At 52.9% G+C, this 25,641-nt stretch overlaps 2 protein-coding genes across 6 annotated transcripts; both read left to right on the top strand.

The window, feature by feature from the left end:
- Positions 1–1,803: 1,803 nt before the first annotated feature.
- Positions 1,804–11,276, top strand: LOC142024650 (C-type lectin domain family 2 member B-like). Its single transcript, XM_075016803.1, has 6 exons — positions 1,804–1,832; positions 4,249–4,451; positions 5,272–5,388; positions 7,339–7,550; positions 9,000–9,103; positions 10,678–11,276. The coding sequence occupies exons 2-6, from the start codon at positions 4,418–4,420 to the stop codon at positions 10,820–10,822; spliced, it is 612 nt and encodes a 203-aa protein (XP_074872904.1). The 5' UTR covers positions 1,804–1,832; positions 4,249–4,417; the 3' UTR covers positions 10,823–11,276.
- A 6,906-nt stretch (positions 11,277–18,182) lies between these two features.
- LOC142024641 (E3 SUMO-protein ligase KIAA1586-like) lies at positions 18,183–24,774 on the top strand. 5 transcript variants are annotated; one of them, XM_075016784.1, is made up of 3 exons: positions 18,183–18,214; positions 19,289–22,508; positions 24,698–24,774. In XM_075016784.1, exon 2 carries the CDS (start codon positions 20,285–20,287, stop codon positions 22,502–22,504), a length of 2,220 nt encoding a protein of 739 aa, XP_074872885.1. In that variant the 5' UTR covers positions 18,183–18,214; positions 19,289–20,284; the 3' UTR covers positions 22,505–22,508; positions 24,698–24,774. The 5 variants fall into 5 exon arrangements, with proteins under 5 accessions (XP_074872885.1, XP_074872886.1, XP_074872883.1 ...); XM_075016785.1 differs by having other exon boundaries at positions 18,190–18,214; positions 19,285–22,508; XM_075016782.1 differs by lacking the exon at positions 18,183–18,214 and adding an exon at positions 18,706–19,095.
- Positions 24,775–25,641: the final 867 nt, after the last annotated feature.

Genomic DNA, 25,641 nt, shown 5'->3' with positions numbered 1-25,641 from the left:
GCCGTTCTTACGTTCTTACACCAGTTTAACTCTCTGAACAGTGTGTTCTAAAAGAACTAACCTCTCCTGGCTGGAGGCATTATCCAGAGGGTAGTTTTAAGGCTGAAATATTACACCTGGGTTGGTTGTTTTCACTGGTTTGACACAACTGCACACTCCTCGGTGAACTGTGCAAAGTGACCTCCCCACCTGGGTGGAGAAACAACGGGCGGGAATGCTGGTTCTGGGAGGAGGGACCAGGAGATTGTCTCCCCCAGCCTTAAGTTCACCCAGGCCTCTGAGGCAGAGCCGACACCAACATGCTGCAGCTCTGAACATAGCTGTGAAGGCAGAAAATTTCCCATCAGGGACGTAGCATATTTACACTGCAACGAATTCTCTCTATGGCTGCGGCTGGGTCTGCGTTGGCCTGTGCTTCGGCGGCTCTCCAGCCGTGGGTCAGGACCCCAAAGAGCTCCCCAAAGGCTGCCGTTGGTCTTGCAGGGGCTCAGGGCCAAAGCCCCAGCTCCACCACCGGAGGCCAAAGCCAGATCCCACCCCCTGGGGTCAAAGCCGAAGGGATTACAGCCCCTCTCCACGCACTTGTGGGGCAGCGGGACTCAGCCTTTGGGCCCCCTTTCCAGACATAATGTCAGTTTCAGAAGGGGCTGGCGGGTCCCTGCTGGGCCTTGTTTCTACTGCAGAGATGTTAGCGGGTGTAACCACGGTCTGATCCTGACACCTAGTGGTGGGTTAGGGAACGAGACCTCAGGAGAAGACTATTTGTGTGGACGTGGGTCTCCCGCCGAGGAGGTCAACAGACAGGCCTGCTTTGCCCAAGCGTGTGGTTTTGGCACACGCCACTGCTGGGGACGACATGAGGAGACACCAGCCATCTGCTCATGCCCTCTGTGTGACTCCTCCTCACGTCACCCCGAGGCCAGGGCAGGCCCGTCCCAGAAGATGGGGGGCCTGGGAACACTCCCTCCACCCTATTCCTTGTGTCTTTCCACTCCTGTTTTGAGACCTCCTAGCCGGGGAAAAATAAAAACGATGATGCGCAAAAAACAAAATAGACACCAAAAGACGAACACGACACGAGAACGGCCAGACGGGGCCAGACCACAGGTCCATCCAGCCCAGTGTCCTTTCTGCTGCCGGCGGTGTGAGGCCGCCAACCCGCCCTTTCCCTCCCCTCCACTGTGGTTCTGCAAAGATCAATGACGAGAAGAAAGTGATGAAGTTTCCCGGCACGCTTGGCTGGTTCTCGCGGCCCACTGGTGTGTTGGGGGGCGGGGGTGGGGGGGGGCGCACGGGTTTAAACCCACTGCCAGCGGGGAAATCAAGGGCCTTCCTGACCAAACCCCAGTTGGGGTGGGGCTATTAACCCTCAGCTCATTGGCTGGCTCAACCCAGAGCTGTGGGTTCAATCCTTGAGGGGGCTATTTAGAGCTGCAGGGCAAATAAGAGGCGCCTTAAAAAAGAAGGGTGCTCGTCCCTGCCAAGAGAGCAGGCGACTGGACCTGATGACCTCCCAGGGCTATGGGATGGGTATCTCCATACATTTAAATACCACCCCACCCTCTCCCTCCCTCCGCCGTGGTTCTGCACAGATCAATGGTGAGCGGAAATCGATGACATGGCTTGGCCGGTTCTCGCCGTCCACCGCTGTGGCCAGGGTTTACACCCACGGCTTAGGTGCTTCGCCAAGGCCCCAGGGGAAGAGCTGGTGGTGGGGTGGGAGGAGTTGTTTACCCTGCCCTGGTGACAGCGTTAGTTTCTCTTTCCATTCCTGGAAAACGCTGCAGCTTTTGCTTTCTGTGTCCTCGGCTCCTTCTTGCCCTGCAGAGCTGGTGAGTTTGTTGCCCCAGGGTCTGGAGCCGGGGGGGGGAAGCCCCACATTGTGTTGACCTGGGGGGGGGCAGAGGGGGAACGCCTACTTCCTGCTGGGGGTGCTGGGGGTGGGGGTGGGCATCTCTCCAGCTGAGCTCAGCAGCTGGGGCAGAGACCCACTGCATGGGCTGTGACAGTGGCCCTGGCCCATGGAGGCACCGGGGGCAGGGGAGGAGGAGGGGGCTGCAGTCACAGCTATTGTGGACACTGCACCGGAGGGAGTGGGGCAGGGAGCTCAGCAGGGGGCTGCTTTGCCCTATGGAGGCGCTAGGGGGCTCTGAGCTACTCACCCCTGGCAGGCAGGGCTGGTCCCAGTGGGGCACTAGGGGGTTGTGTGCTGCAGGGGGCTCAGTAGGGGGCGCTGTCCCCTTGCAGTGAGTGCTGGCCCCACTGCCCCACTAGGGGGCGCTGTGCTGCAGGGAGGGGGGGCAGTAGGGGGCGCTGTCCCCTGGCAGGCAGCATTGGCCCCACTGGGACAATAGGGGGCGCTGTGCCCTCGGGGGCTTTGCATGGGGGGCTGTCCCTGGCAGGCAAGGCTGGTCCCAGTGTGACACTGGGGGGGCGCTGTGCTCCGGAGGTGGGGGCAGATTAAACCAGTTCAAAAACATCCCCCTGAGGGACGTCCGCCGTCCGAACGAGAACATCGATTCTGAACCCGATTCGATTACACCGCTCCCACTTCCTCAATAAGACAGGCTCCGAGATTGGCAGTGCCTCATTTTCCGCTAATTAGCCTGCCGCGGGGTGACGGCTGAAGGTTAGCCAATGCCGGCTGCGGCCAGGGAAGGAATCGCAGGGCTTTCCCGGGTAAATGGAGATGCTGGCGGTCGGGGTGACACCGGCTCTGTTGTTTTAGTTTTTAACAAAGTTCTCGATAAATGCCGGTGGAGCCGGTAAGGTTACGGCCGACCGGGCGGTATCAGTTCCAGGCAAAAAGGTTCTGTTCGCTGAACGCTGGCAATGGCAAGGAAGGATGGCGCGGTCGTAGCTCTGGAGAAAAGGACCTGGGAGTTGTAGTGGACGAGAAGCTGGACGTGAGTCGACAGTGTGCCGGTGTAGTAGCCAAGAAGGCTAATGGCACATTAGGTTGCATGAAGAGGAGCGTCGCCAGTAGATCCAGAGAAGTGATCGTTCCTCTTTGTTCGGCTTTGGTGAGGCCGCATCTGGAGTACTGTGTCCAGTTCTGGGCCCCCAGTTACAGGAAGGATGTGGAGACACTGGAAAGGGGCCAGCGAAGGGCGACCACAATAATTCGGGGGCTGGAGCGTATGACTCATGAAGAAAGGTTGAGGGAATTGGGACTGTTTAGTCTGCAGAAGGGAAGACTGAGGGGGGACTTGATAACAGCCTTCAACTCACTGAAGGGAGGCTGCAAAGAGGCTGGAGAGAGGCTGCTCACAGTGGTCACGGATGGCAGAACACGGAACAATGGTCTCAAGTTGTGGCTGGGAAGGTCCAGGTTGAACATGAGGAAAAGCTTTTTCCCTAGGAGGGTGGTGAAGCATTGGAATGGTCCACCCAGGGCAGTGGGGGAGTCGCCATCCCTGGAGGTGTTTAAGTCTCACCTTGACAAAGCCCTGGCGGGGCTGATCTGAAGGGTTTGATCCTGCTTAGAGCAGGGGGCTGGACTTTTTGGGTCTCTTCCAGCTCTGTTGTTCTATGATTCAGTGATTAGCATTCACCACTAACATCGCTGGACGGGTCCCATGGGTCGGGCGTCTGATCGGCGCCTCCCACGCAGATTCTGGTGTCTGAGTTGGAGGAAGGACCGAGGAGCGTTGTGGGCCGGCTGAAGCCGTACAAGGATGTGCTGAAGGCGCACGTGAAAAAGTGTAGCATCGGTGTTGACACTCGAGGGAACCTTACCCTGGACCATCCGCGGTGGAGAGTGATAATCCATGATGGGTGGTGCAATTTGAGAGGCCCTGCCACAGTGCAGGCGAGGGGAGATGAAGAAGAAGAAAAGAGAATCAGAAACTGCCCCTCCAACAGCTACCAACAGCTACCAGCACCGGCCCCCTTCTAGGATAAAGCCCATGGCTCCAGAATCAGGCTGGTGAACCACCAACGGACTCACGAATCGGAGACGTCCTACTTGTTATCGAGTGACCCCCGAGAGAGAAAAGAAAACGTTGGGAAGCAGCAGCTACTGTCAACGAAATCCCGGGCTGCTTGGGGCTGTTTTTCTCTGCCACTTTTCGGACGAGGAGGGGGTATTCCCGTTTGATAATCACACCAAGTCCCTTGAAATTCCTTGGTAGTTTCAGTTCCTTTCGTTTCTCTTTGTGTCTCATTGCTGGCTCTCCGTTCTCGTTTCTAAATCGCTTCGGAGTTGTGCCGCGGCCAGCCAGGACCCTTTGTGTCTCCTGATTGCAGGTCGGTCCAGCAGCTGCCGAGGGGAGGATCCGGTGCTGGGGTCCTGGGAGTGGATTGTGTTTTCTGGAGTTGGACCCCAGCGGAAGAGGACGAGCCAGAGGCCAGCGCTTGCACCCCCGTGTTCCTCTGTCTCAGGGAGAGAGGGGAGGTCAGAACAGGAGCGGACCCCATGGATTCAGAGCAGCCGCTCAACGAGCGAGAAGGTAAGGGTGGTTTACTGAGTAGGAACGGCCTAGGGGCTCTGTGGGATGCCTTCACAGGAGGGTAGTGAGCAAGGCATAAGCTTAGCCGGAGCATGATCCCCGCTCTCCGGCAGCATCCATGCTCGGGGCAAGGCGTGGGGGGGGTGCAACGGGTCACACGCGCCTCCCACACCCACCCGCCTCTCGCACACTCACCATCAGCACTGCCTGTCTTCAGTGTGGGGACAGTCGCGTCCCTCCGCCGGAGTGGTGCAGCGCGAGGTCTGCTCTCAGGCCGTACCACTCCTGGAGCAGCAGGCTGGGGCGGGCAGAGGTGGGAAAAGTGCCCCCAACGGTACTTGAGTAAAAGTACAGCCGCTTGGGGGAGGGGCGTGTACTTGAGTACAATTCACTGGCGTCCCTCAGGGAAAGTACTTGAGTAAAAGCGCGCACATGCCACAGCTAGATTGTACTCAAGTACCCAGCAGTGAACGCAGCTGCACGTTTACTGGGGTAACTTTGGGGGTACTTTTTCCACCTCTGGGGGCAGGGCTTGGGTGGAGCCAAGGGGGTGGACCAAGGGCATGGTGGGCAGGGAATGGGCGGAGCCAGAATGGGGAGGCGGGGCAAAAGCAGGCTGAAGCAGAGGCGTGGGAAATGGGGGGGTGGGGCCTGATGGCTGGTCCCCTCTGGTCGCCACTGGCCACGCTTTGCCATCAGTCGTCTCCTGGGAAGCCAGCTGCCATGGCAACACGCTGGCTGATGGCCTGTGCCCGCCCCGTGGTGCTGAGTCTATCGGGTACCACCGCACCGGGTGACACGACCGGCTGTTGTTCTTCAGGCAGCCTGCCTCGCCCCAAACCCCGGCAAGCGGCTGGGTTGAAAGCCGGGCTCATCATCGGCCTGGTCCTGGCCGCCATTGTGCTGATCGCTGTTTTTCTCGCCGTACTTCTGCTCGGTGAGTTACGGGCCGGGGCTGCCCCAGGCCGATTCCCCACCATTGTAAAATGTTCCGGGCCAGAGGTTCGGCACCCACCGGGTTGATCCCTTTCGATAAGCCAGGGGCTTATTTTGGGGCATCAGGCAGAGCTGAATGCTCGTGGGGATCTGGCCCGGAAACACGTTGAAAAGGCCGGCAGCTGCGCAGGACGGGAAAGCTGGAGATTAGGTGCTAGGGCAGAGCACAAGTCAGCCTCCAGCATAAGACATAAGAATGGCCACAGGGGATCAGACCAGTCCATCCAGTCCAGCATCCTGTTTTCCAACAGCAGCCAATGTCCCAGGCCCCTGAGGGAGTGAACAGAACAGGAAATCAGCAAGTGATCCATCCCCATTCTCCACTTCTGACAAACAGTCACGGATGGATGGTCCTCTGTGCGTTTAGCTCTTTTTTGGTCCCTGTTAAAGTCTTGGCCGTCACAACGTCCTGTGGCGAGGAGTCCCGCGGGTTGACTGTGTGTTGTGCGAAGAAACACTTCCTTTTGGTGGTTTTGAACCTGCTGCCTATTCATGTCACTGGGTAGCCCCAGTTCTTGTGTTATGGGAACAAAGTAAAATAACTTTTCCTTATTTACCGCCTCCACACTGGTCATGAGTTTAAGACCTCAATCATCTTCCCTTTCTTAAGATGAAAATTCCCAGTCTTCTCATCTGTCTTCATACTGGAGCCGTTGCAAACCGCTCACCGTATTTGTTGACCTTTTCCGAACTTTTTCCGGTGCCAAGGTAGCTTATTTTTGAGACGGGGCAACCACCTCTGACGGGAGTATTCAAGAAGTGGCTGTACCGTGGATTTATACCGAGACAATCAGACGTTCTCTGTCTTATTCTCTATCCCACTTTAAATGATTCCAAGTATTCTATTCCCTTTTTAATTATCCCTACATTCTTAATGAGCCAAGAACCACAAGACCATTTCAAACTGAAAAAGGTTCGCCGGGTTTAAAATCTTTGATTGCAGACGTTTCGTCACTGAACGGAGGAACATTCTCAATGTAACTCCGTTCAGTAATGAAACACCTGCAGTCAAAGATTTGAAACCTGGTGAACATTTTTAAATTTTAAATGGAACCTCCTGGGTTACCTGTTTTTTTTTTTTATTTTAAAACCACAAGACCTTTAAGCAGACAAATCCGGGCTTGCACCTGGCCCAGGACCTGTCTCTGTGTCTGTTAACAGGCTCGTACGCAGGAATTTCCCAGGGGCGTGTGTGTGCTTGCTGTTTATAAATGTGGCCTGCATTTTTTTTTAATATAAAGGAGTTCAAAATAGTTGTGCATGCTCGTAAGAGAGGTTAAGAACAAATTTGAGTGGAAACAGCGATGGGTAAAATGATTGTGTTATAACCTACTAAAAATTACAGAGTAATAAAGGTTTTATAGAAATTACCTCCTGTAATTATCTGAAGCATCATTGTAATTATCTTGCTGGAATAGCGCAAGTGAAAAGAAATATTCCCTCGTCCCCCTCTCTTTTCTGTAGCTAGTGGCCAATAGCATGCTGGGAGATATCGTCATTTCCCTGCTCGAGGCGGGGAGCTGACTAAGGAACTACGACTCCCAGGGTGCCTGGCGTTCCCCCATCATGCCCTTCAGGCTCTGTCTGCACAGCGCAGCAGGGAGGAAGGGAGAGAAACTGGATGTTCCCCCACCCCCACCCCACGTATGGGCCTGCTTGATTTGCTGGCACCCAAGGGTGCATGCTACCGAGGGTGGCGTGTTGATTGGCTTCCCCCCTTGGCTTTAGAGAAAGCAAAAGCACAGGGTCTCCTCTCTCGGTTACTCTGTGATTTCCCCTCCGGGCGTTTGGCCAAGTGGGTTTTTACCCACGAAAGCTTATGCCCAAATGAATCTGTTTCTTTTTGAGGTGCTGCAGGCCTCCTCTTATCACTGTTATCCTCTTCACTTAGCGTGTTCCATACCAGGATCCCAGCTGCCCAGCGTCCCCGACCCAGCCCAGCGACATGCAGACTGCCCCGGAGCCTGCTGCCTGGATGGCTGGGTTGGGTACAGCGGGAAATGCTACTATTTCTCGGAGCATGAAGGGACCTGGGACGCCAGCCAGAGTTTCTGCTCTTCACGCAACGCCTCCCTGGCTGGGATCGACACCCAGAAAGATCTGGTAAGGAAAACAAAACAAAAAATAAGACCGATGGGGGACCCAGTCATGTGCGGGCAGGATCTCGTCCCAGGGCTCCTTCCCGCGCTCCTGTGAGTGACGATCAGATGGATCAAAAGCTCTGGCAGCGCTATGCAGAGCCTAGAGAGATACAAATTGTTCATATTTAAAAAGCAATCCGGCAGCGTTCCTAAGAACGGCCGTATCGGGTCAGATCAAGGGGCTGTCTCATCTAGTATCTTGTCTTGGACAGTGGCCGGTATCAGAGTTTCAGGGGAGGGGTGTGCAGAACAGGGCAGCTCTGCACGCTCCTGTCGTCCACTCCCACCTTCGGGCAGACAGAGTTGCAAGCCTGGGGTTGCATCCAGCTTTGCCTGGAAGTTAAGTGCTTGCGCGGCGGCCCAGGAGAGATTCAGGTGACATCCAGCTGATTAGCAGAGCACCCGCAGCCGGCGGCGTGTGTTTCTGCCGGTGGTGCACGTCTGGACGTGCCTGGGTGCACACAATAAAATTTATTCTGCCCAAATGTTGGTTGCATCTCTGACCATCCTGGCTAAGAACCATCGATGGGCCCATCCTCCAGCGACTTACCGTATTCTTTATGCTGACAGGCAAAGGGTTTGAAATGAAAATTGGCCTTGTCCCTTTAAGGATAAGAAAGTGCCTGAAAAGTCGGGGAAGGGATGTCTGTGGGGGAAGAGAGAAGATTTCTTTTTTCCTCCAGAAATACCAGGAATTTGAAGTGTGGGTCTTCCCAGCTTTACAGGAGCATTTCTGGGTTCTAGGGGTGCCTCTGGGACGCGTATCTTCCATTCCACGGCTGCAGAGGTTGTCCTCAGGACTGTCGTTATTCAGGGCAGGTCTACACGAGGCAAGTGAGTCGATTGTAGATACGTAATTCTAAGTACGGCAGTTGTAGCGCTGGAATTGATTTATCTGCAATCGACTTACCTCCCATCAACCACTCGTACTCTTCACAAAATTGAGGCGTCCAAGGATCGACTCCTGACCTTGGAGAATTCGATTTCGCATGTCTCTACCAGAAGCGTGAAATCAAACCCCGGAAAACTGACCCAGGTGTGGGATTGGCTGGGGAGCCGGCTGAGTATTCCACCTTTTTTCACAAAAAAGGCACCAGTTACAGTATAGTGATATCTGTCCCTCTCCCCACTGCATACCTTCCTCTGTGCCTGACAGCTGTTGGCTGGATGTGGCTGTTAAAACAATGAGCAACAAAATGGCGAATGGTGAGCCGTCATTAGGTTTCAGAGTTAACACGAGCAGCGCTGGGGTGGGCCGTTCATAGCTAGCGGTTGAGGTTCTCTGCACAGGCAGGGACCATTTATGCTGGAAGTGGATTTGCTTCTGGCAACAGGTCCTCCTGAAGCAGAAAATAACTTACCCCCTTCATTGACATTACAGATTTTAATGACTAACGTGCATTTTTTAAAGACCTTCATTATGCGCTATAAAGGCATCTCTGAGCACTGGATCGGCCTGAAACGAGTACCGGCGCAGCCCTGGAGGTGGGTGAACGGCGAAGAGCTCAAAACCCTGTGAGTCTTTTACTACCTCATCACTTTGTTGGGTGCCAAAGGAACAATGAGCTGTATTTGAACAGACTGAAAAAAATATTATTCCCAAAACTCTTGAGTACTTGCCTCCTTTTGACAGACCCGCAAGTTTCTGGGCCTAATCCCCTGAGTCACATACTGTAGCCAGTAAATTTAATAGAAGATGAACCTCTCTCGTCCAGCGCCCTCAGGACCAGATGCGTTCCAGGTGGGAAAATTTGCCAGACCACAGGAGGTCAATATAATCTAGCACATTACCAACATTTTCACTGCTTACTGGGCTCTTAGAAGACATTCGGGGTAAATTACAGCAAAGGACAGCCCAGAACACTGAGAGCCAGGCCTGGTGGCTGGAAATAAACTTTCTGGGACACCGGGAAACTTGGCCACACCCATGATAAATGGTCATCCAGCGAACTAAAATCACGCTGGATTACGGAGGTTGCTGGACAAGAGAGTTCCAGATTAGAGAGGTTCCACCTGCATTGACGTTCAGCGACTGTGTGGTGTTACAGTCCATTAATATATTATATTCTGTATATTTGCTGTACGTTAACCAAAGTTAAATTATAGAATTATAAAAGTTTGAGCAAAGTCTAAGAGGGGGACGTATTTGGAGGCATTTGGTGGTCGCACAGACACGCTGAAACGAAAGAACAACAAGCAGTCCTGTGGCACCTTATAGACTAACAGATGTTTTGGAGCATCAGCTTTCGTGGGCAAAGACCCGCTTCGTGAAATGCGAAAGGCCACTGTAGGCTGAGGCCTGTGAGATCCAATGCAGCTGTACGAGAAATCGGTGACCCAAAACTGACCTAAAAATCAGAAATAAGAGGCAGAAGGTGGGAATATTCCAGGAGCAGATTTGGGAAGGTTTAACTAGAACAGTGTGGTAATATCAAAACGTGTTTCTAACGTGCACGGGAAGTGCAAGGCCAAGGCAGTGCGTCAATCTATGCAGCCTGGAGATTTCGGGGTCCCTCGCGTCTCCAGGGGGCGTGGAACAAATAGGAAGAGAGAACGTAGGTGTAGACAGAATCGCCATATGAAGGCGGGGTTCCTGGAATCGGCAAAGCGAACTACCTCGGGGAGACCCCATCAGGAGCTACACCCATGTTAAGAATTGATCTGCATGAGAGCCGATAGGTTTTGAGGGGCCCAGCAGATTGTATCACCGCTTAGGACAGATGTCGGTAATAGGATGTAGAATCAGGGGTGTCACACAGGGAGCTGCCATGACCTTCTCCCCGCCGACCACAGCAGGTCCCTGCCCCAGCACGCCACGCCCTGACCCCACTCAAGCAGGAACGCCGGGTGGATGAGTCAGGGCCCAAGGTGGCCACTTTCGTGGGGTCCCCCCAGCGGGCAGGGCCCCCTGGATCCAGTCCCTTTGGCCTTCCTGGAAATCAACAGGTGAATGTCTTTTATTTTCCCCCCTGCCCCTCTTGCCAGGAAGGGGTCGAGCGGAACAATTGGTGAAGGAGGCGGGCGGTCCCAAGGGGCCAGTCTGGTGGGGCTCACGCCCGACTCTAATCGCCCAGGCTTCTTTGTCGCAGGTTTACGGTAAAAGGAGAAGGCGACTGCGCGTACCTGAGCGACGGCTTCACCACGTCGTCGTGGTGCTCCACAAAACGCTACTGGATCTGCAGCAAACCCGAAGAATACGAAGCGAGGACGCAGTGCCGGGGGACTGACAGGTAAAGGCTACAAAAACGCCGGGAGGCCCAGCTGCCCGACACCGAACATCGCTCAAGAAGGTGCTCCACCGAAGCTTGGCAACTGAGATTTACTTCCGCAGATTTTTCTCTTTTAATTTGCTCTCTGTGGTGGCACCGGAGAGCCGTCTGCTTCCTGGCGGTAGAGCTAAGACCTGGTCTACAGGAAGTCCTGTGGCACCTTATAGGCGAACGGATTTCTTTTGGCGCATCAGCTTTCGTGGGCAAAGAGCCGCTGCCTCGGGTGCCCACGAAAGCTGATGCGCCAGAAAATCAGTTCGTCTGCCAGATGCCACAGAACTTCTCGTCGTTTTTGCGGATGCCGATGAGCAGAGCTACCCCGCTGATACTGGTCTACACTGAAAACTTCAAACTAGCTCCTGAATGCTGCAGCTACGCTGACGGACTGCCCCCTCCCCAGGGGAGACGCAGCTGCGATGATCTTGCTGTTCGGTCCCTTAGGAAGGGGGCAGTCTTACCAGAGCTGGGGAAAGTACTCCAAAAGTTACTGGAGTAAAAGTGCAGTGGCTTGAGGGGAGTACTTAAGTACAAGTCACTGTGTCCCTTTGGAAAACTACTTGAGTAAAAGGTACATTCGCCTGCACGCGCACGCGCACGAACGCCACCTCTTTATTGTACTCAAGTACCCGGAAGTGAAAGCTGCTGCATTTTTACTCAAGTAACTTTTCAGGTACTTTTCCCACCTCTGATTCTTATAGTGACCAGAAATGCCCATCTCCTGGTGCAGACGTGTCCAAGCTCTGGGGTTATGGCAGTGTCTTCTCCCACCATGTCCCCATGCCTAGATATGAGTGAAACCCCCTCCCCAGCTTCCACTGCTGTTGTCTGTCCGGGTACATCTACACCATAACGAGGGTGTGCGATGAAGCTAGCTGGCTGCTCAAGTCTTTACCCAGAGGTCTGTGCTCTACTGCTGCCTTATTGCTCCAGTACTAGCGGTGGTGACCCTTAGCCAAACCTTGTGATCGCAGTGTGAAAATACCCTCAGCTCAGCTGTGCCGGCCGAGCCGGGAGGCAGCAAAGCTCGGCGGTGTCTTAAACGGCTACCGGCTAAGAAAGTCCACAACCAGCAGAGAGGTGAACCAGCTGCCCACGATGGCCTCCAAGGGAAGGCAAGACCTAAGCGGGCTGGTTGTGGGTTTCCTTGGACTGTTGCAGAACCGGGCTCTGTCTGCTCACGCTGTCCCCCACCACCGAGCAACAAAGTGGTGAGTTCGGGCTCAACGGGCCTGGGATCGCTCATTGCTTCCTCCTGCTGTGTCGCGCCGTCTCCCAGCTCAAAAGGCGGCCGCTGCCTCCGTGAAGGAGAGCGTCCGCCGTGGGCCGAAAGAGAGAATCAAGAGGCGCCAGACCCGAGAAGTGGATTGAACTGGAGGTTGCAAAGTCTGCGTGTTTGCGAGCGTCAGGGTCTTGCTGTGCTTTCTGAGGCTGTAGAGGGAAGGCCAGGAACACAGGTGTGCTAGTCTTCGATGACTAGCAAGTTGTGGTAGCAAAAAAAGCGTTAGAGGCTCCAGCGTGGTGAAAAGCCGTGGATGTGTCTGGGGCAGGTGCACCCTGAAGGCATAATCTATCCGAGCCGGCAGGAATTGCGGGCAGGTGTCACCATGGCATTCCAGCCATGAGTTCTGGTCCAAGAAACTGAGGTATATAAAACCCTTTGGATTGAACTAGATGGTCATAGGGACCCCATCTGTAGCAAAGCAAATCACCACGGTGAGCAAAGCAAACCACCAAACTGGATTCAGGGTAAGTCAGTGGGTTTCTTGACTTGGCTTAAGAAACTTTGCTAAGGACAAGGGTCAATGGAGGGGGAAAACACTCAGGCGGTGCCTACACTAGGCTGAGAAAGTCAACCACAGATAAGCAATTCTAGCAATCGCGTAGCTCAAATCGACGCGACCGTGCTCGGCGAACGTGGCTGTTTATATAAGGGAAGGCCGACGGGAGAGCTTCTCCTGTCAATGTCCCTTACTTCTTGCATCACTCAAGGAATACAGGGGTTGAGTGCGACCCGGAGAGGACGATTTTGCATGTCCTTACTAGACTTGCAAAACTGAACCTCGGAAATTGGCCCTGCTGGGGTCGATCTTCCAGGGTAGTGTAGACCTGCCCGAAGAGTCTTGGAAGGTTTTAAGGCTCTTTTGCAAATGTTGCTTAAGTACCGTCTCCTCATTTGAGGTGGTTAGGTATTCCCTAGCCACGTCATCTGTGTGCATCCTGGGGCCCGAATCTAAAGGACTGACGTGGGACGAGTTTCACAACTGATGAACACTGAATTGTGCAATGCCGTAGAACATTTGCTGTTCACCTATTTAATGATTTTTGTGCTTCTTCCTTTTGTTTTATGAAGTATGATATTACTTCGTTAGTGCTATAAGCTAAGTGGGAAAAAAAAGCACCTTATTGTTTTCCTTCTGTTGTAATTTGCTCATAGTCTTAGGGTATGGTAATATGGCACTTCAGGGTATAAAACAACATTTCTTCCAGCATTAAACTCTATGGCTGTGGCCCCTTTCGGAGGGGCTATGGTAATGTGACACTTCCGGATATGCTAATGAGACGCTACCATGAATATGCAGCGCCTCATTAGCATAACGGCAGCCATGCGTGCTTCGAAACTTCTGGTTTCGAAACGCAGCCACCTGTGTAGTCAGGGGCCTTTCGAAACAACCCCCTGATTTCAAAAGCCCCTTATTCCCATCGAGTGCATCTACACTTGCCTTCCTCTTTTGAAAGAGGTGTGCAAATGAGGTAAATGAAAATGCAAATGATATATAAATTTGCATATTCAGCACCTCGTTTGCATATTCTAATTTCAAAAGAGCTTCTTTCGAAAGAAGAAAGCCAGTGTCGATGCTGCTGTTTCGAAAGTGAACACATCTTTGAAAGAATCCTGCTTCCCTTTATTTGATGGGAAGAAGGATTCTTTCGAAGATGGGGTTTACTTTCAAAAGAGCAGCATCTACACTGGCTTTCTTCTGTTGAAAGCAGCTCTTTTGAAATTAGAATATGCAAATGAGGTGCTGAATATGCAAATTTACACCTCCTTTGCATTTTCGATTTACCTTGTTTGCAATCCTCTTTCGAAAGAGGAGTGCAAGTGTAGACACACCCAAAGGCCGTGTCTACACTAGCCTCAAACTTCGAAATGGCCATGCAAATGGCCATTTCGAAGTTTACTAATGAAGCGCTGAAATACATATTCAGCGCCTCATTAGCATGTGGGCGGCCGCTGCACTTCGAAATTGACATGGTTCGCCGCCGCGCGGCTCGTCCCAACAGGGCTCCTCTTTGAAAGGACCCTGCCAACTTCGAAGTCCCCTTATTCCTATGAGCAGATGGGAATAAGGGGACTTCGGAGTAGCCGGGGTCCTTTCGAAAAGAAGCCCTGTCGGGACAAGCTGCACGGCGGCGAGCCACGTCAATTTTGAAGTGCTGCGGCCGCCCGCATGCTAATGAGGCGTTGAATATGTATTTCAGTGCTTCATTAGTGAACTTCGAAATGGCCATTTACAATGGCCATTTTGAAGTTTGGGGCTAGTGTAGACATAGCCTAAATGTTTAATAGTAACAGAGAGGAAGCCGTGCTAGTCTATACACTATCAAAACAAAAAAACAGTCAAGTAGCACTTTAAAGACTAGAAAATAGTTTATTAGGTGATGAGCTTTCGTGGGACAGACCCACTTCTTCAGACCAGAACAGACTCAATATTTAAGGCACAGTTACCCTAAATGTTTGTTTGTCTGTTTTTTTCAGAAACTTCATTTTCAATGACTTTATTGGCTAGTTTTCTGCAGTTTTTATTTTCAAAATAGTTTTAGGGGGAAGCCCAGTGATTTTCAAAAGTTTGTTAATGTTCTGCAATTATGCAGTGTGTGTTTTGGGTTTTTTTTTGTTATTCTGTCCACTTTCTGGTGGCCTTTCAGCATTGCCACATGGAAAATAGATAAGAGCATGCCTGGAAGTGATACTGGGTGTTAAATTAACATCTAAAAGCGAAAGCATGACAAAAAAATTACTCTTCTCTGCCCCTTTCTCACTCGCTGTTTCCAAAGTGGAAGAAATTGCAAACGGATAAAAACATGTAAGCGGGGAAAGAAATTTTCACTTAAATTGTTCCAGTGGGATGTTTAAAAATGTTTGAAAGGGGATCTTTTTTTAATGTGGAAAATTTTTGCAGGACAAAATGCTGCTTTTCCGGCTTGTTCTAGTCTGTGTTGTTGTTGTGTTTCATGTATTGGTATATTTTTATTTTTTTGTCTGGCCTATTTGATAGAGACACTACAATGTCTAGGTCAGGAGTCGGCAACTCCCTGGCATGGGTTCCAGCAACCCCGGCACAGGTGCCAGCAACCCCCCGGCACGGGTGCCAGCAACCCCCCGGCACGGGTGCCAGCAACCCCCCGGCACGGGTGCTGACGCATATGAGACAATTTTCATCGGCATGCAAGGCGGGAGCTCAGCCCCGTCCTTCCTCCCCTGTGCGGCGGGGAGCTTCCTCAAAGCCAGGCAGCCAACTGCCACCTCCATGGCAAAGCTCTGCCTCTTATTGCATTTGTGGATGAAGCTGGAGTAACTAATAAAGTATCACTAGCAAATCAGTGTTGTTTTGTGTAGGCTTTTTTTCCAGACTCCACAATAAATTTTCTTCCTGCCCCTGTCTCGCTGGGGCCCCCAACCCTGCGCTGAGCAGCCCATTGGAGAGGGGTCCCTGTTGGGGGGGTGAGGGGTGGCACTGGGGCTCAGACTGGGTCTGTTGGGGGAGGGGTGGCACTGGGGCTCAGGCTGGGGCTGTTGGGGGGAGGGGTGGCACTGGGGCTCAGGCTGGGGCTGTTGGGGGAGGGGTGGCGCTGGGCCTGTTGGGAGGAGGGGTGACGCTGGGGCTCAGGCTGGGGCTGTTGGGGGGAGGGGTGACACTGGGGCTCAGGCTGGGGCTGTTGGGGGAGGGGTGGCGCTGGGGCTCAGGCTGGGGCTGTTGGGGGGAGGGGTGACACTGGGGCTGTTGGGAGGAAGGGTGACGCTGGGGCTCAGGCTGGGGCTGTTGCGGGGAGGGGTGGCACTGGGGCTCAGGCTGGGGCTGTTGGGGGAGGGGTGGCACTGGGGCTCAGGCTGGGGCTGTTGGGGGAGGGGTGGCGCTGGGCCTGTTGGGAGGAGGGGTGACGCTGGGGCTCAGGCTGGGGCTGTTGGGGGGAGGGGTGACACTGGGGCTCAGGCTGGGGCTGTTGGGGGAGGGGTGGCGCTGGGGCTCAGGCTGGGGCTGTTGGGGGGAGGGGTGACACTGGGGCTGTTGGGAGGAAGGGTGACGCTGGGGCTCAGGCTGGGGCTGTTGCGGGGAGGGGTGGCACTGGGGCTCAGGCTGGGGCTGTTGGGGGAGGGGTGGCGCTGGGGCTCAGGCTGGGGCTGTTGGGGGGAGGGGTGGCGCTGGGGCTGTTGGGAGGAAGGGTGACGCTGGGGCTCAGGCTGGGGCTGTTGCGGGGAGGGGTGGCACTGGGGCTCAGGCTGGGGCTGTTGGGGGAGGGGTGGCGCTGGGGCTCAGGCTGGGGCTGTTGGGGGGAGGGGTGGCGCTGGGGCTGTTGGGAGGAAGGGTGACGCTGGGGCTCAGGCTGGGGCTGTTGGGAGGAGGGGTGGCGCTGGGGCTCAGGCTGGGGCTGTTGGGGGAGGGGTGGCGCTGGGCCTGTTGGGAGGAGGGGTGACGCTGGGGCTCAGGCTGGGGCTGTTGGGGGGAGGGGTGACACTGGGGCTCAGGCTGGGGCTGTTGGGGGAGGGGTGGCGCTGGGGCTCAGGCTGGGGCTGTTGGGGGGAGGGGTGGCGCTGGGGCTGTTGGGAGGAAGGGTGACGCTGGGGCTCAGGCTGGGGCTGTTGGGGGGAGGGGTGACGCTGGGGCTCAGGCTGGGGCTGTTGGGGGGAGGGGTGGTGCTGGGGCTGTTGGGGGGAGGGGTGACACTGGGGCTCAGGCTGGGGCTGTTGGGGGGAGGGGTGACACTGGGGCTCAGGCTGGGGCTGTTGGGGGAGGGGTGGCGCTGGGGCTCAGGCTGGGGCTGTTGGGGGGAGGGGTGACGCTGGGGCTCAGGCTGGGGCTGTTGGGGGGAGGGGTGGCGCTGGGGCTCAGGCTGGGGCTGTTGGGGGGAGGGGTGGCGCTGGGGCTGTTGGGGGGAGGGGTGGCGCTGGGGCTCAGGCTGGGGCTGTTGGGGGGAGGGGTGGCGCTGGGGCTGTTGGGGGGAAGGGTGACACTGGGGCTCAGGCTGGGGCTGTTGGGGGGAGGGGTGACACGGGCTCAGGCTGGGGCTGTTGGGGGGAGGGGTGGCGCTGGGGCTGTTGGGGGGAGGGGTGACACTGGGGCTCAGGCTGGGGCTGTTGGGGGGAGGGGTGGCGCTGGGGCTGTTGGGGGGAAGGGTGACACTGGGGCTCAGGCTGGGGCTGTTGGGGGAGGGGTGGCGCTGGGGCTCAGGCTGGGGCTGTTGGGGGGAGGGGTGGCGCTGGGGCTGTTGGGGGGAAGGGTGACACTGGGGCTCAGGCTGGGGCTGTTGGGGGGAGGGGTGACACGGGCTCAGGCTGGGGCTGTTGGGGGAAGGGGTGGCGCTGGGGCTCAGGCTGGGGCTGTTGGGGGGAGGGGTGACACGGGCTCAGGCTGGGGCTGTTGGGGGGAGGGGTGACACTGGGGCTCAGGCTGGGGCTGTTGGGGGGAGGGGTGGCGCTGGGGCTGTTGGGGGGAAGGGTGACACTGGGGCTCAGGCTGGGGCTGTTGGGGGGAGGGGTGACACGGGCTCAGGCTGGGGCTGTTGGGGGAAGGGGTGGCGCTGGGGCTCAGGCTGGGGCTGTTGGGGGGAGGGGTGGCGCTGGGGCTGTTGGGGGGAGGGGTGGCGCTGGGGCTCAGGCTGGGGCTGTTGGGGGGAGGGGTGACACTGGGGCTCAGGCTGGGGCTGTTGCCCAGAGCGTGGGCTGCCTGAATCTTTTGTGGGCCCAGCAGCCAACATGAGAGTGCGCCCCTACACTGGAGACTACGGCAGGAGCGTGGGAAAATATCTCCCAGCCCCGCCCACACCCACCCAAGCCCCGCCCACAGGCCGGAGAGGAGAGTTCGGAGGCCCTCGGGCCGTGCCCGCCCGCTGCCGCTAGAGGGCGGGACTGCGCAGGCGCTGCCGAGCTTCTGGCGCGCCCTGCGCCGCTCTCCAACCGCCGCCCCCCCCACCTGGCGCCCCCCCTACCCGCCTCTCGCGCGCCGCGCTTGAGCCAATCGCCAGGCCGCGAGGGAACGCGATTTGCATGCGGGGGCGCGCGCCCTCGCCCGCCCGGGTGGCGGGCGCGCGGCCGTTGGTTGCGCGCGCGGCGCCGCCGGCCGCCATTTTCCGTGGGGCGGTGAGTGGCTGTGGGCCCCGGCCCGGAAGAGGGGGAGGGGTCTGACCCGGCCCCATAGACATCTAGGGGCGGGGGAATACTGGGGGACGGGGAGGCACTTAGCCCCATTGCTACCTGGAGGGCAGGGGGAGTGGGTGGGGGGTAGAATATGGGGCAGGGAGAGACTCAGCCCCATAGACACCTGTGGGGGTAGACCCAGCCCCATGGACAGCTGGGGTGTAGGGAGAAGGTGGGGCAGGGAGAGATCTAGCCCCATAGACACCTGTGGGAGGAGACCCAGCCCCATAGACACCTGTGGGGGGAGACCGAGCCCCATAGACACCTGGGGTGTAGGGAGAAGGTGGGTCAGGGAGAGACCCAGCCCCATGGACACCTGTGGGGGGAGACCGAGCCCCATAGACACCTGGGGTGTAGGGAGAAGGTGGGTCAGGGAGAGACCCAGCCCCATGGACACCTGTGGGGGGAGACCGAGCCCCATAGACACCTGGGGTGTAGGGAGAAGGTGGGTCAGGGAGAGACCCAGCCCCATAGACAGCTGGGGTGTAGGGAGAAGGTGGGGCAGGGAGAGATCTAGCCCCATAGACACCTGTGGGGGGGGCCAAGCCCCATGGACACTTGGGGGGCAGGGAGATGAGGTGGGAGAAGGTGAGCTGAGGAGAGACCTGACACCAAGGGGGAAAAGAGAGCAGGTGGAAGGAGAAGGGGGTCTGGGAGTGACCCAGCCCCATAGACGCTTGGAGATAGGAAGAGATGAGGGGATTGGGTGAGAAGGGGGCCCACTGGCCGCCATAATTAAAAATGCGTAAGGATATTTTTTTAAAGTTACGCATCTACACTGAAAACCACGTTCTTAAGGCAGGCCAGCGGTCGGTGATCAGCAGGTAAAGTTCACCGACCTTTATCTCCCTGACTGGTCATTGTGCGTCTTACCACCTCCGTCTTTTCCCGTACTGAGCCCTCGGCTAAACAAGGCCGTCCGTGTTCACGTGGAGCTCTGTGGCATTGTCGCTCTTCACCATAGCTTGTAGGCTTTGCTCTCTCCTGAAAATTTTCTTTTTTTCCTTTGTCAGAAAGGCTGAACAACGTACGCTTTACTCTGTGTATATGGAAGCATCACAACAACCCCCTTTTGCGGTGGAAATAGAGTGGGATTTGAACAAAGAGCCTGGCCTCAGCGTGTTTAAGCCTTAACCTGAAGGGGTGCCAGCAGGTCCTCACTGATTCGGCTGAAAGCTACAAATAAATCTTGCCCTTTTGGGCTAAGGAGAGCCATGTGATTGGCTCTATCTCTGTTGTCCCATAGCAGATAACAAAATGCCAGTGGGACATGGCGTGATTTTTTTCAGCCACTCTTTCGGGAATAGACATGCATGGGAAGCGGGTGGCACTTATGGTTATTCTGTTTCTATGCATGTGTCATTTCGGTATCTGAAGTTACGACTATTAGATGTGTTTACGACGTTTGCTTCTGTGGTAATGCCCACAAGGTATTTAGCCAGCACACGAAGGGACAAATCAAGTTGAATGGGCCCCACACTCACAAGGACAGCGGAAAATGTGTCTTCACTTAATGGACCTTTCCCGTGAACGTTCCCCATCTTTCGCAGTAAGAACAGACTTCTGTTCATTTGGGAGAAGCTAAAAGGCCCTGGAAACATCTCCAGTTCACCTCTTTCTTCATCCAGTGCCTGGACTGTGAACATATACCAATGGCAGCATTCTGCTCAAAGGACTTGAGGACCTTTTCGTGATTTTGAAGCAATCAGAGACTTGCTACGAACCTGAAATTCGCAGTCTCAGCAACTGGACTAGAACTCTCAGCCTCCCTCCTGAAAGGTAAAGCAGTTGCATTTCCAATAAGTAGCTCTGCAACGAGTTTCATTCTAAACCTACCAAACTAAATTTCAGACGTACACTGATGTTGCAGGGTGCTCAAATAAAAAAGCTGGGCAGAGAGTGTAATTTGAAGACAACCAAATCGAGGAATCAAATTTAACTTGTTAAGTTTTTATTGTGGTTGTTGGGTTATTAAGGATTGATCACAAAGTTAGTGCAATAAATGTTAATAAAATGTTCAAGCGCAAAGCAGAGGACGGATGCGGAGAAAGTAGGACCTCTAAAAAACCGACAAATGAGTCACTGATACTGCACGAAGCCATGGAAGGGCCAAATCCACAGCAGGAGGAGAGCGACTTGTCTGCTGAGTTGCAGGGTAACTTTATTTATGAAACGCAATTCCCAACTGTGTGGTCCAGAGTTCAGTTTGAGGAATTCCAAAGGAAAAACGATTGGTTGGTTGCATCCCATGGAAAGCTTGGCTGCAGAACGTGTGGCTACGTTTCCAATTTAAAGATTTTCTCTCCTCGAGGTCGGGGCGTGAACATTGCTTCTCAGTGGTCTGAATGCCGGATTTCATCTTTTGGGAAAACTAGAAAAACGCAGCTAACATCACTTCGGAAAAAAATTATCGAACACAAAAATTCAGCTGCTCACACTGAAGCTACGAGACTTTTAGAAGCAGCTAAAAGAGACAGTCTGCTTAAAGCAAAATACGAAGAAGCAGCATTTGTAACCACTGCTCGTGTGTTTAGGACAGCTTACTATGTCGCGAAAATGAATCGGCCGTTTACTGACCACAAGAGCCTGATTGACCTGCAAAAAGTGAATGGGGTCGAGATGGGGCAGTTGCTTCAGAGCAGAACTGTCTGTCGTGATATCATACAGCACATCTCGGCAGAAATGAAGAAAAGAATTGTCTCGCGGATAATCGAGACCAAATCCAAGATCACTGTACTAGTTGACGAATATTCTACTCTTGCTCAAAAATCTACGCTGATAATCTTTTTAAAAGCCAGTGTTGATGGTGTTATGAATCCAGTAGCTTTTCCTTTGGATTTGGTTGAGTTAGACAACACATCGGTTGAGAGCATAAAGCAAAACATAATCAAGTGTTTACAGTGCTATGGATTCACTATGGATTTACTCACCGAGGTCTTTCTCAGTTTTTGCAGTGATGGTGCAAATGTCATGCTAGGAGTCAAAGCTGGGTTGGGCAGACTCCTGCAGAAAGACTTCCCAAATCTCATTCTGTGGCATTGTCTTAACCATAAACTTGAACTGGCAGTTGATCAAGTGCTGAATGTTACTGGGGGTACAAATGATTTCCGGGAATTTTTAGACAACTTGTACTCACTTTGCAGTCAGTCACCAAAAAACGCCTGTGACCTCAGAGCAAATGCGACTGAGCTGCATGTTGTACTTAAAAAAATCGGCAGAGTTTTCAGTGTCCAATGGGTTGCTTCAACTTGGAGAGCTGTCAGTGCAGTCTGGCAGACTTACCCAGCATTAGCTAAGTATTTTCAGGAAGCCTCTCAAGACCAAACAAGGGATGGACGAGAACGAGCCAAATTCCAAGGTCTCCATTCGAAACTGTGTTCAGCACAGTTTGTGAAAAATCTGTCATTAATGTTAGACGTCTTAACTGAGCTCAAGAATTTGTCTGAACTGTTACAAGACAGGGAGCTGATGATCCCAAAAGCAGACAGCCTGATGAAAATCTATTTGCAGAGAATCGACAGCTTGCGTCGGATTCCTGGATTGCACACTAAACAAGCACTACAAGCTGAGGAAGCTATGATGTTCAAGAACACGAAATTGACAAGTGCCAGGAAAAATCTCACAATTAATCCGTCACAATTCATTCAGGCCGTTGTTGACAACCTGAGGTGCAAGTTATTCACCACTACCGCTAACCAGTCTACTCAAAGCACAGCAGAAAGCAGCGAAATGGCTGACCAAAACCTGATTGAGAACGTGTCCGTTTTGAAACCTGAAACGTGGCAACAACATGCAGAAGATCCCTGGTTTGGAGAAACTGAAATTCACGCGTTGTGTGAAACTCTTAAGGTCCATCCCCATGAAACGCACCTGGGATTTGTGGAGTACAAATGTTGCGCGGGGCTGACCGTTCCTGAGAAATTAAAGAAATTACTCCTCGCTGTACACACTCTTGCGGCAAGTAATGCTGACTGCTGCGAACAAGTCTTTAACGTTATGAACAACATAATCACAGACACACGGACTGCACTGACCACTCGACATGTGGCGGATCTCCTTTTTATTTCTATCGTTGGACCGCCCTACACTGAGTGGAATCCTGCGCCGTATGTTAAATCGTGGCTGAGCCAGGGACGCCAAGCTGCCAACTCCGCGGAGAGCGTGGCCCGACGAAAGCAACCAAAGCCACAGCAGGATCAGGCGTACTATGCACCGCTGTGGAGGTGTCTTTGATGTGGTAAGTTGCCGTTTGAAAATCGCTGTTGGAATGACAATGAACTGATGTAATAGATTGTACGGTATAGATTGAATCTCTCTAATCCAGCATGCGCTCAGCTGGCAACATCCATTGTCCAGCATGATTTTAGTTAGCTGGATTATCCACTGATTATGGGTGTGGCCAAGTTTCCCATGTGTTCTGTGCTGTTGTTTAGCTGTAATTTACCCCTCACTGTCTTCTAAGAGCCCAGTAAGCCATGGGAGTGTTGATTATGCTGCTAAACAATATTGACCTCCTGCGGTCCAGCACAGTCCCTCGTTCGGCACCAGTCAGGTCCCGAGGGTGCTGGATTACAGAGGTTCGGCTTGTTTTTGTGTTGATTCTCACGGAACAGCCTCCCTTAACTTTTTTCGTACACGTGGGGGTTAGCCTCGATGACAGACGAGGTTCTGTTTTCATCTAAGTTGCCCTTTCCAACTGACAGAGGCCAAAAAACTACAAGATCTGTCTGATTTGTCAACTTTGATTACTGTTTTTGGTTCTCTGTGCCTTAAATATTGAGTCTGTTCTGGTCTGGCTACGGGCTGAAGAAGTGGGTCTGTCCCACGAAAGCTCACCTAATAAACTATTTCGCTGGTCTTTAAAGTGCTACTTGACTGCTTTTTTGTTTTTCCGAAGAGGGGTCTCATTGGTCGCGCTCCTCAGTAGCACTAGAGCAGGGGTTGCTGGGACAGTTGTCAGAGAGGTAGCCCAGTTAGTCTGTATCTTCAAAACCAGCAAGAAGTCCTGTAGCACCGTATAGACTAACAGATATTCTAGAGCATAAGCTTTCGGGGGCAAAGACCCTGCTAATGGAGACCGTTGCTTGATACGCTCAGTCTTGCCGTTTGTAAGTTTCTTTTGGTTTTAAAAATCTAGGATGTGAGTAACAAACTAGAGCAGAGGTGGGCAGTAATTTTCCGGGGGGGAGGGTACGCCAAGAATTTGGTAAGTGGTAAAGGGCCACGCTTTTCTGCGGTATTAATGGAGGGGTGTGGGATCTGGGACAGCGTTTGGGTACAGGAGGTTGTCGTGACCTGGGGGTGGGGGCACCAGATGCAGACTGGTGAGTCCTGGCCAGCAGCCCAACTGCCGGCGCAAGTGGGTGTGTGTCTGTGTGTCACGTACCTTGAGGGGAGAGGGTAGCAGATCACCGTGTGCTGCACCTTGCCTGTATTACCCACCGCCTGTGTCCACATGCGTACCTGGATTGTTGGCCGGCCGTGTCAGTTCTGGGAGCGGCACTTCACTGCAGAGAAGATCGTTGCTGCGGTCGTTCTTCCGGAGTTCGTCTGCTCGGGAGGTGCTAAACTGAACTCAAAAGGCGCCTCCAGCTTCCCTTGCAAGGAGGAAGGGAAGTTGATGGGAGCAAATGTTCCCTTCAACCTACTGCAGCGGAGATGGCACAAAAGCTTGAATTAGAATATGTCCACTCCAGCTATGTGTTTAACGTAGTTGGAGTTGTACATCTTAATTCCACCATCCCCATTAGTGTCAACCTGGCCTATGGAATAACGCCATTATTTTATTTAAAAGCCTGTGTTTTCTCTTTTTAATCAATATAAATATTCATAGCTGCTCAAAATTTGGCTTGTATGTATTTTTTACTTCTGTTTAAATTCTGTGTGCGGGGTCAGTCAGTATTTAAGGACAGGAGACTGAGAGTCAAAAAGCTGTGTAGCATGAAAGCACATTGTGTCAACATCACGTGATGAAATGCACAAAGTAAATATCCTTCGATGAATAACTTCTCTGGCAAAATAAGAAAAGTGCTGCAATTTCCCAAGGAAATATTTTGGTCTGCGTGTTGCTGTGAAATTGATGTTTACTGACATTACCAATAAAAATCAAACCCAATCTTAGAGAGAGTTCAGTGTGATTTGGGGAGTTGAAGTCGGGAAACGAAAAAACGTATCACTCCCTTAAGAATTTTGCGTGTGCCATAATTTTTTTTCCCCAGAAAAGTTCTGTTTGAAGACACTACTTCTAACCTTATTTTACATGGTGTAGCTAGATGTCGCTATACTACTGAATCCAAATAAATAGCATACAAATACCGATTCTAATAGTCAAGCAAACCCCTTGCAGTGCTTTCCTGTATAGAACTGTTTATGATGATTCTTTAACTTAAAATATTTCTAATGTCTTTGTTTTTCTTTCTCTTATAGCACAAGCTTCTTTGTCATGTCACCCGAAGGCTGTATGGTTTCTTGGTTTGCCATCAAAATTTTCCTTTTGCTTCTCACTTCAGCATGTGAATTTTTTTTCGTGTCACTACTAGCAAGTGCACCTTAGTTCCAAAACATTTACACAGGCTACCATACTATTTGACATTTCTCCCTGGGGTAATTTTTACTCGACATGGATTTGTGCATTTGGTGACCTAGACAGACATGATGGATTTCCATGGCGTCACATTGCTTAGGTCAAGCACCTGTTCATTTTTTTTGCTCTGGATAGAGGCTTTAGTTTACAAGGCCCTGCTTCAGTAACTGATATTTCAATAGCTGCCTGTACCAAAGAATCCATGTCTCCCCCGGTATTAATGTATTCCTATAACGCTTTTACCCCTCTTGTATTACAGTAATAACCCTCTTTTCTTTAGCTAATTCTCACATCCTGCTAACACTGAAACACAGTTCTCTTCAATCCTTTTCCTTAATTATTTGTATATTAGCATCTAAGCACCCCAATCATGGCCCACCCTAGGTGCTTGCAAACACTGAACAAAAAACCCACAAAAACTCTGTCCCATGGAGCTCAGTTACTTCATTACATACACAAATCATTTTTCTACTGCAGTGTTTATTTCTAATTGGAAATTTATTTTCCTAACATTTTCTGCGTGCTAAATATTTTTGTTCAGACACGTTTATAAAGTTGTCCCTCATTCTGACAAATAGACCTTTTTCTAACAAAGCCAATAAAGATTTTTTTTTTTTTAAATGTGACTTATTTGCACTGATGTCAAAGCAAATTCTATTCCTCTATCCCAGTTTTTAACTAGGGAGTCCATAATTCCGGATAATTCTGTTGAGCCGCATGCTTCTGCAAGATGAAATGCTGACACTTGACCTCCTTGGGGATTAAGAGTCAGGAGTTTCTTTACTGC

The sequence above is a fragment of the Carettochelys insculpta genome, chromosome 22 (genome assembly GCF_033958435.1).
Source record: "Carettochelys insculpta isolate YL-2023 chromosome 22, ASM3395843v1, whole genome shotgun sequence".
NCBI classification, from domain to species: domain Eukaryota; kingdom Metazoa; phylum Chordata; order Testudines; family Carettochelyidae; genus Carettochelys; species Carettochelys insculpta.
Note: the sequence above shows the minus strand (reverse complement) of the source record. Positions and strands in the feature narration are given on the sequence as shown.

What these genes read in the sequence shown, in the direction of transcription:
- LOC142024650 (XM_075016803.1), top strand. Translation starts at nt 4,418, where the DNA reads ATGGATTCAGAGCAGCCGCTCAACGAGCGAGAAG. An exon ending in TCTCGCCGTACTTCTGCTCG is followed by an intron (nt 5,389 to 7,338) that starts GTGAGTTACGGG and finishes CTCTTCACTTAG; the next exon opens with CGTGTTCCATACCAGGATCC. An exon ending in GGCGAAGAGCTCAAAACCCT is followed by an intron (nt 9,104 to 10,677) that starts GTGAGTCTTTTA and finishes TCTTTGTCGCAG; the next exon opens with GTTTACGGTAAAAGGAGAAG.
- LOC142024641 (XM_075016784.1), top strand. Translation starts at nt 20,285, where the DNA reads ATGTTCAAGCGCAAAGCAGAGGACGGATGCGGAGAAAGTAGGACCTCT.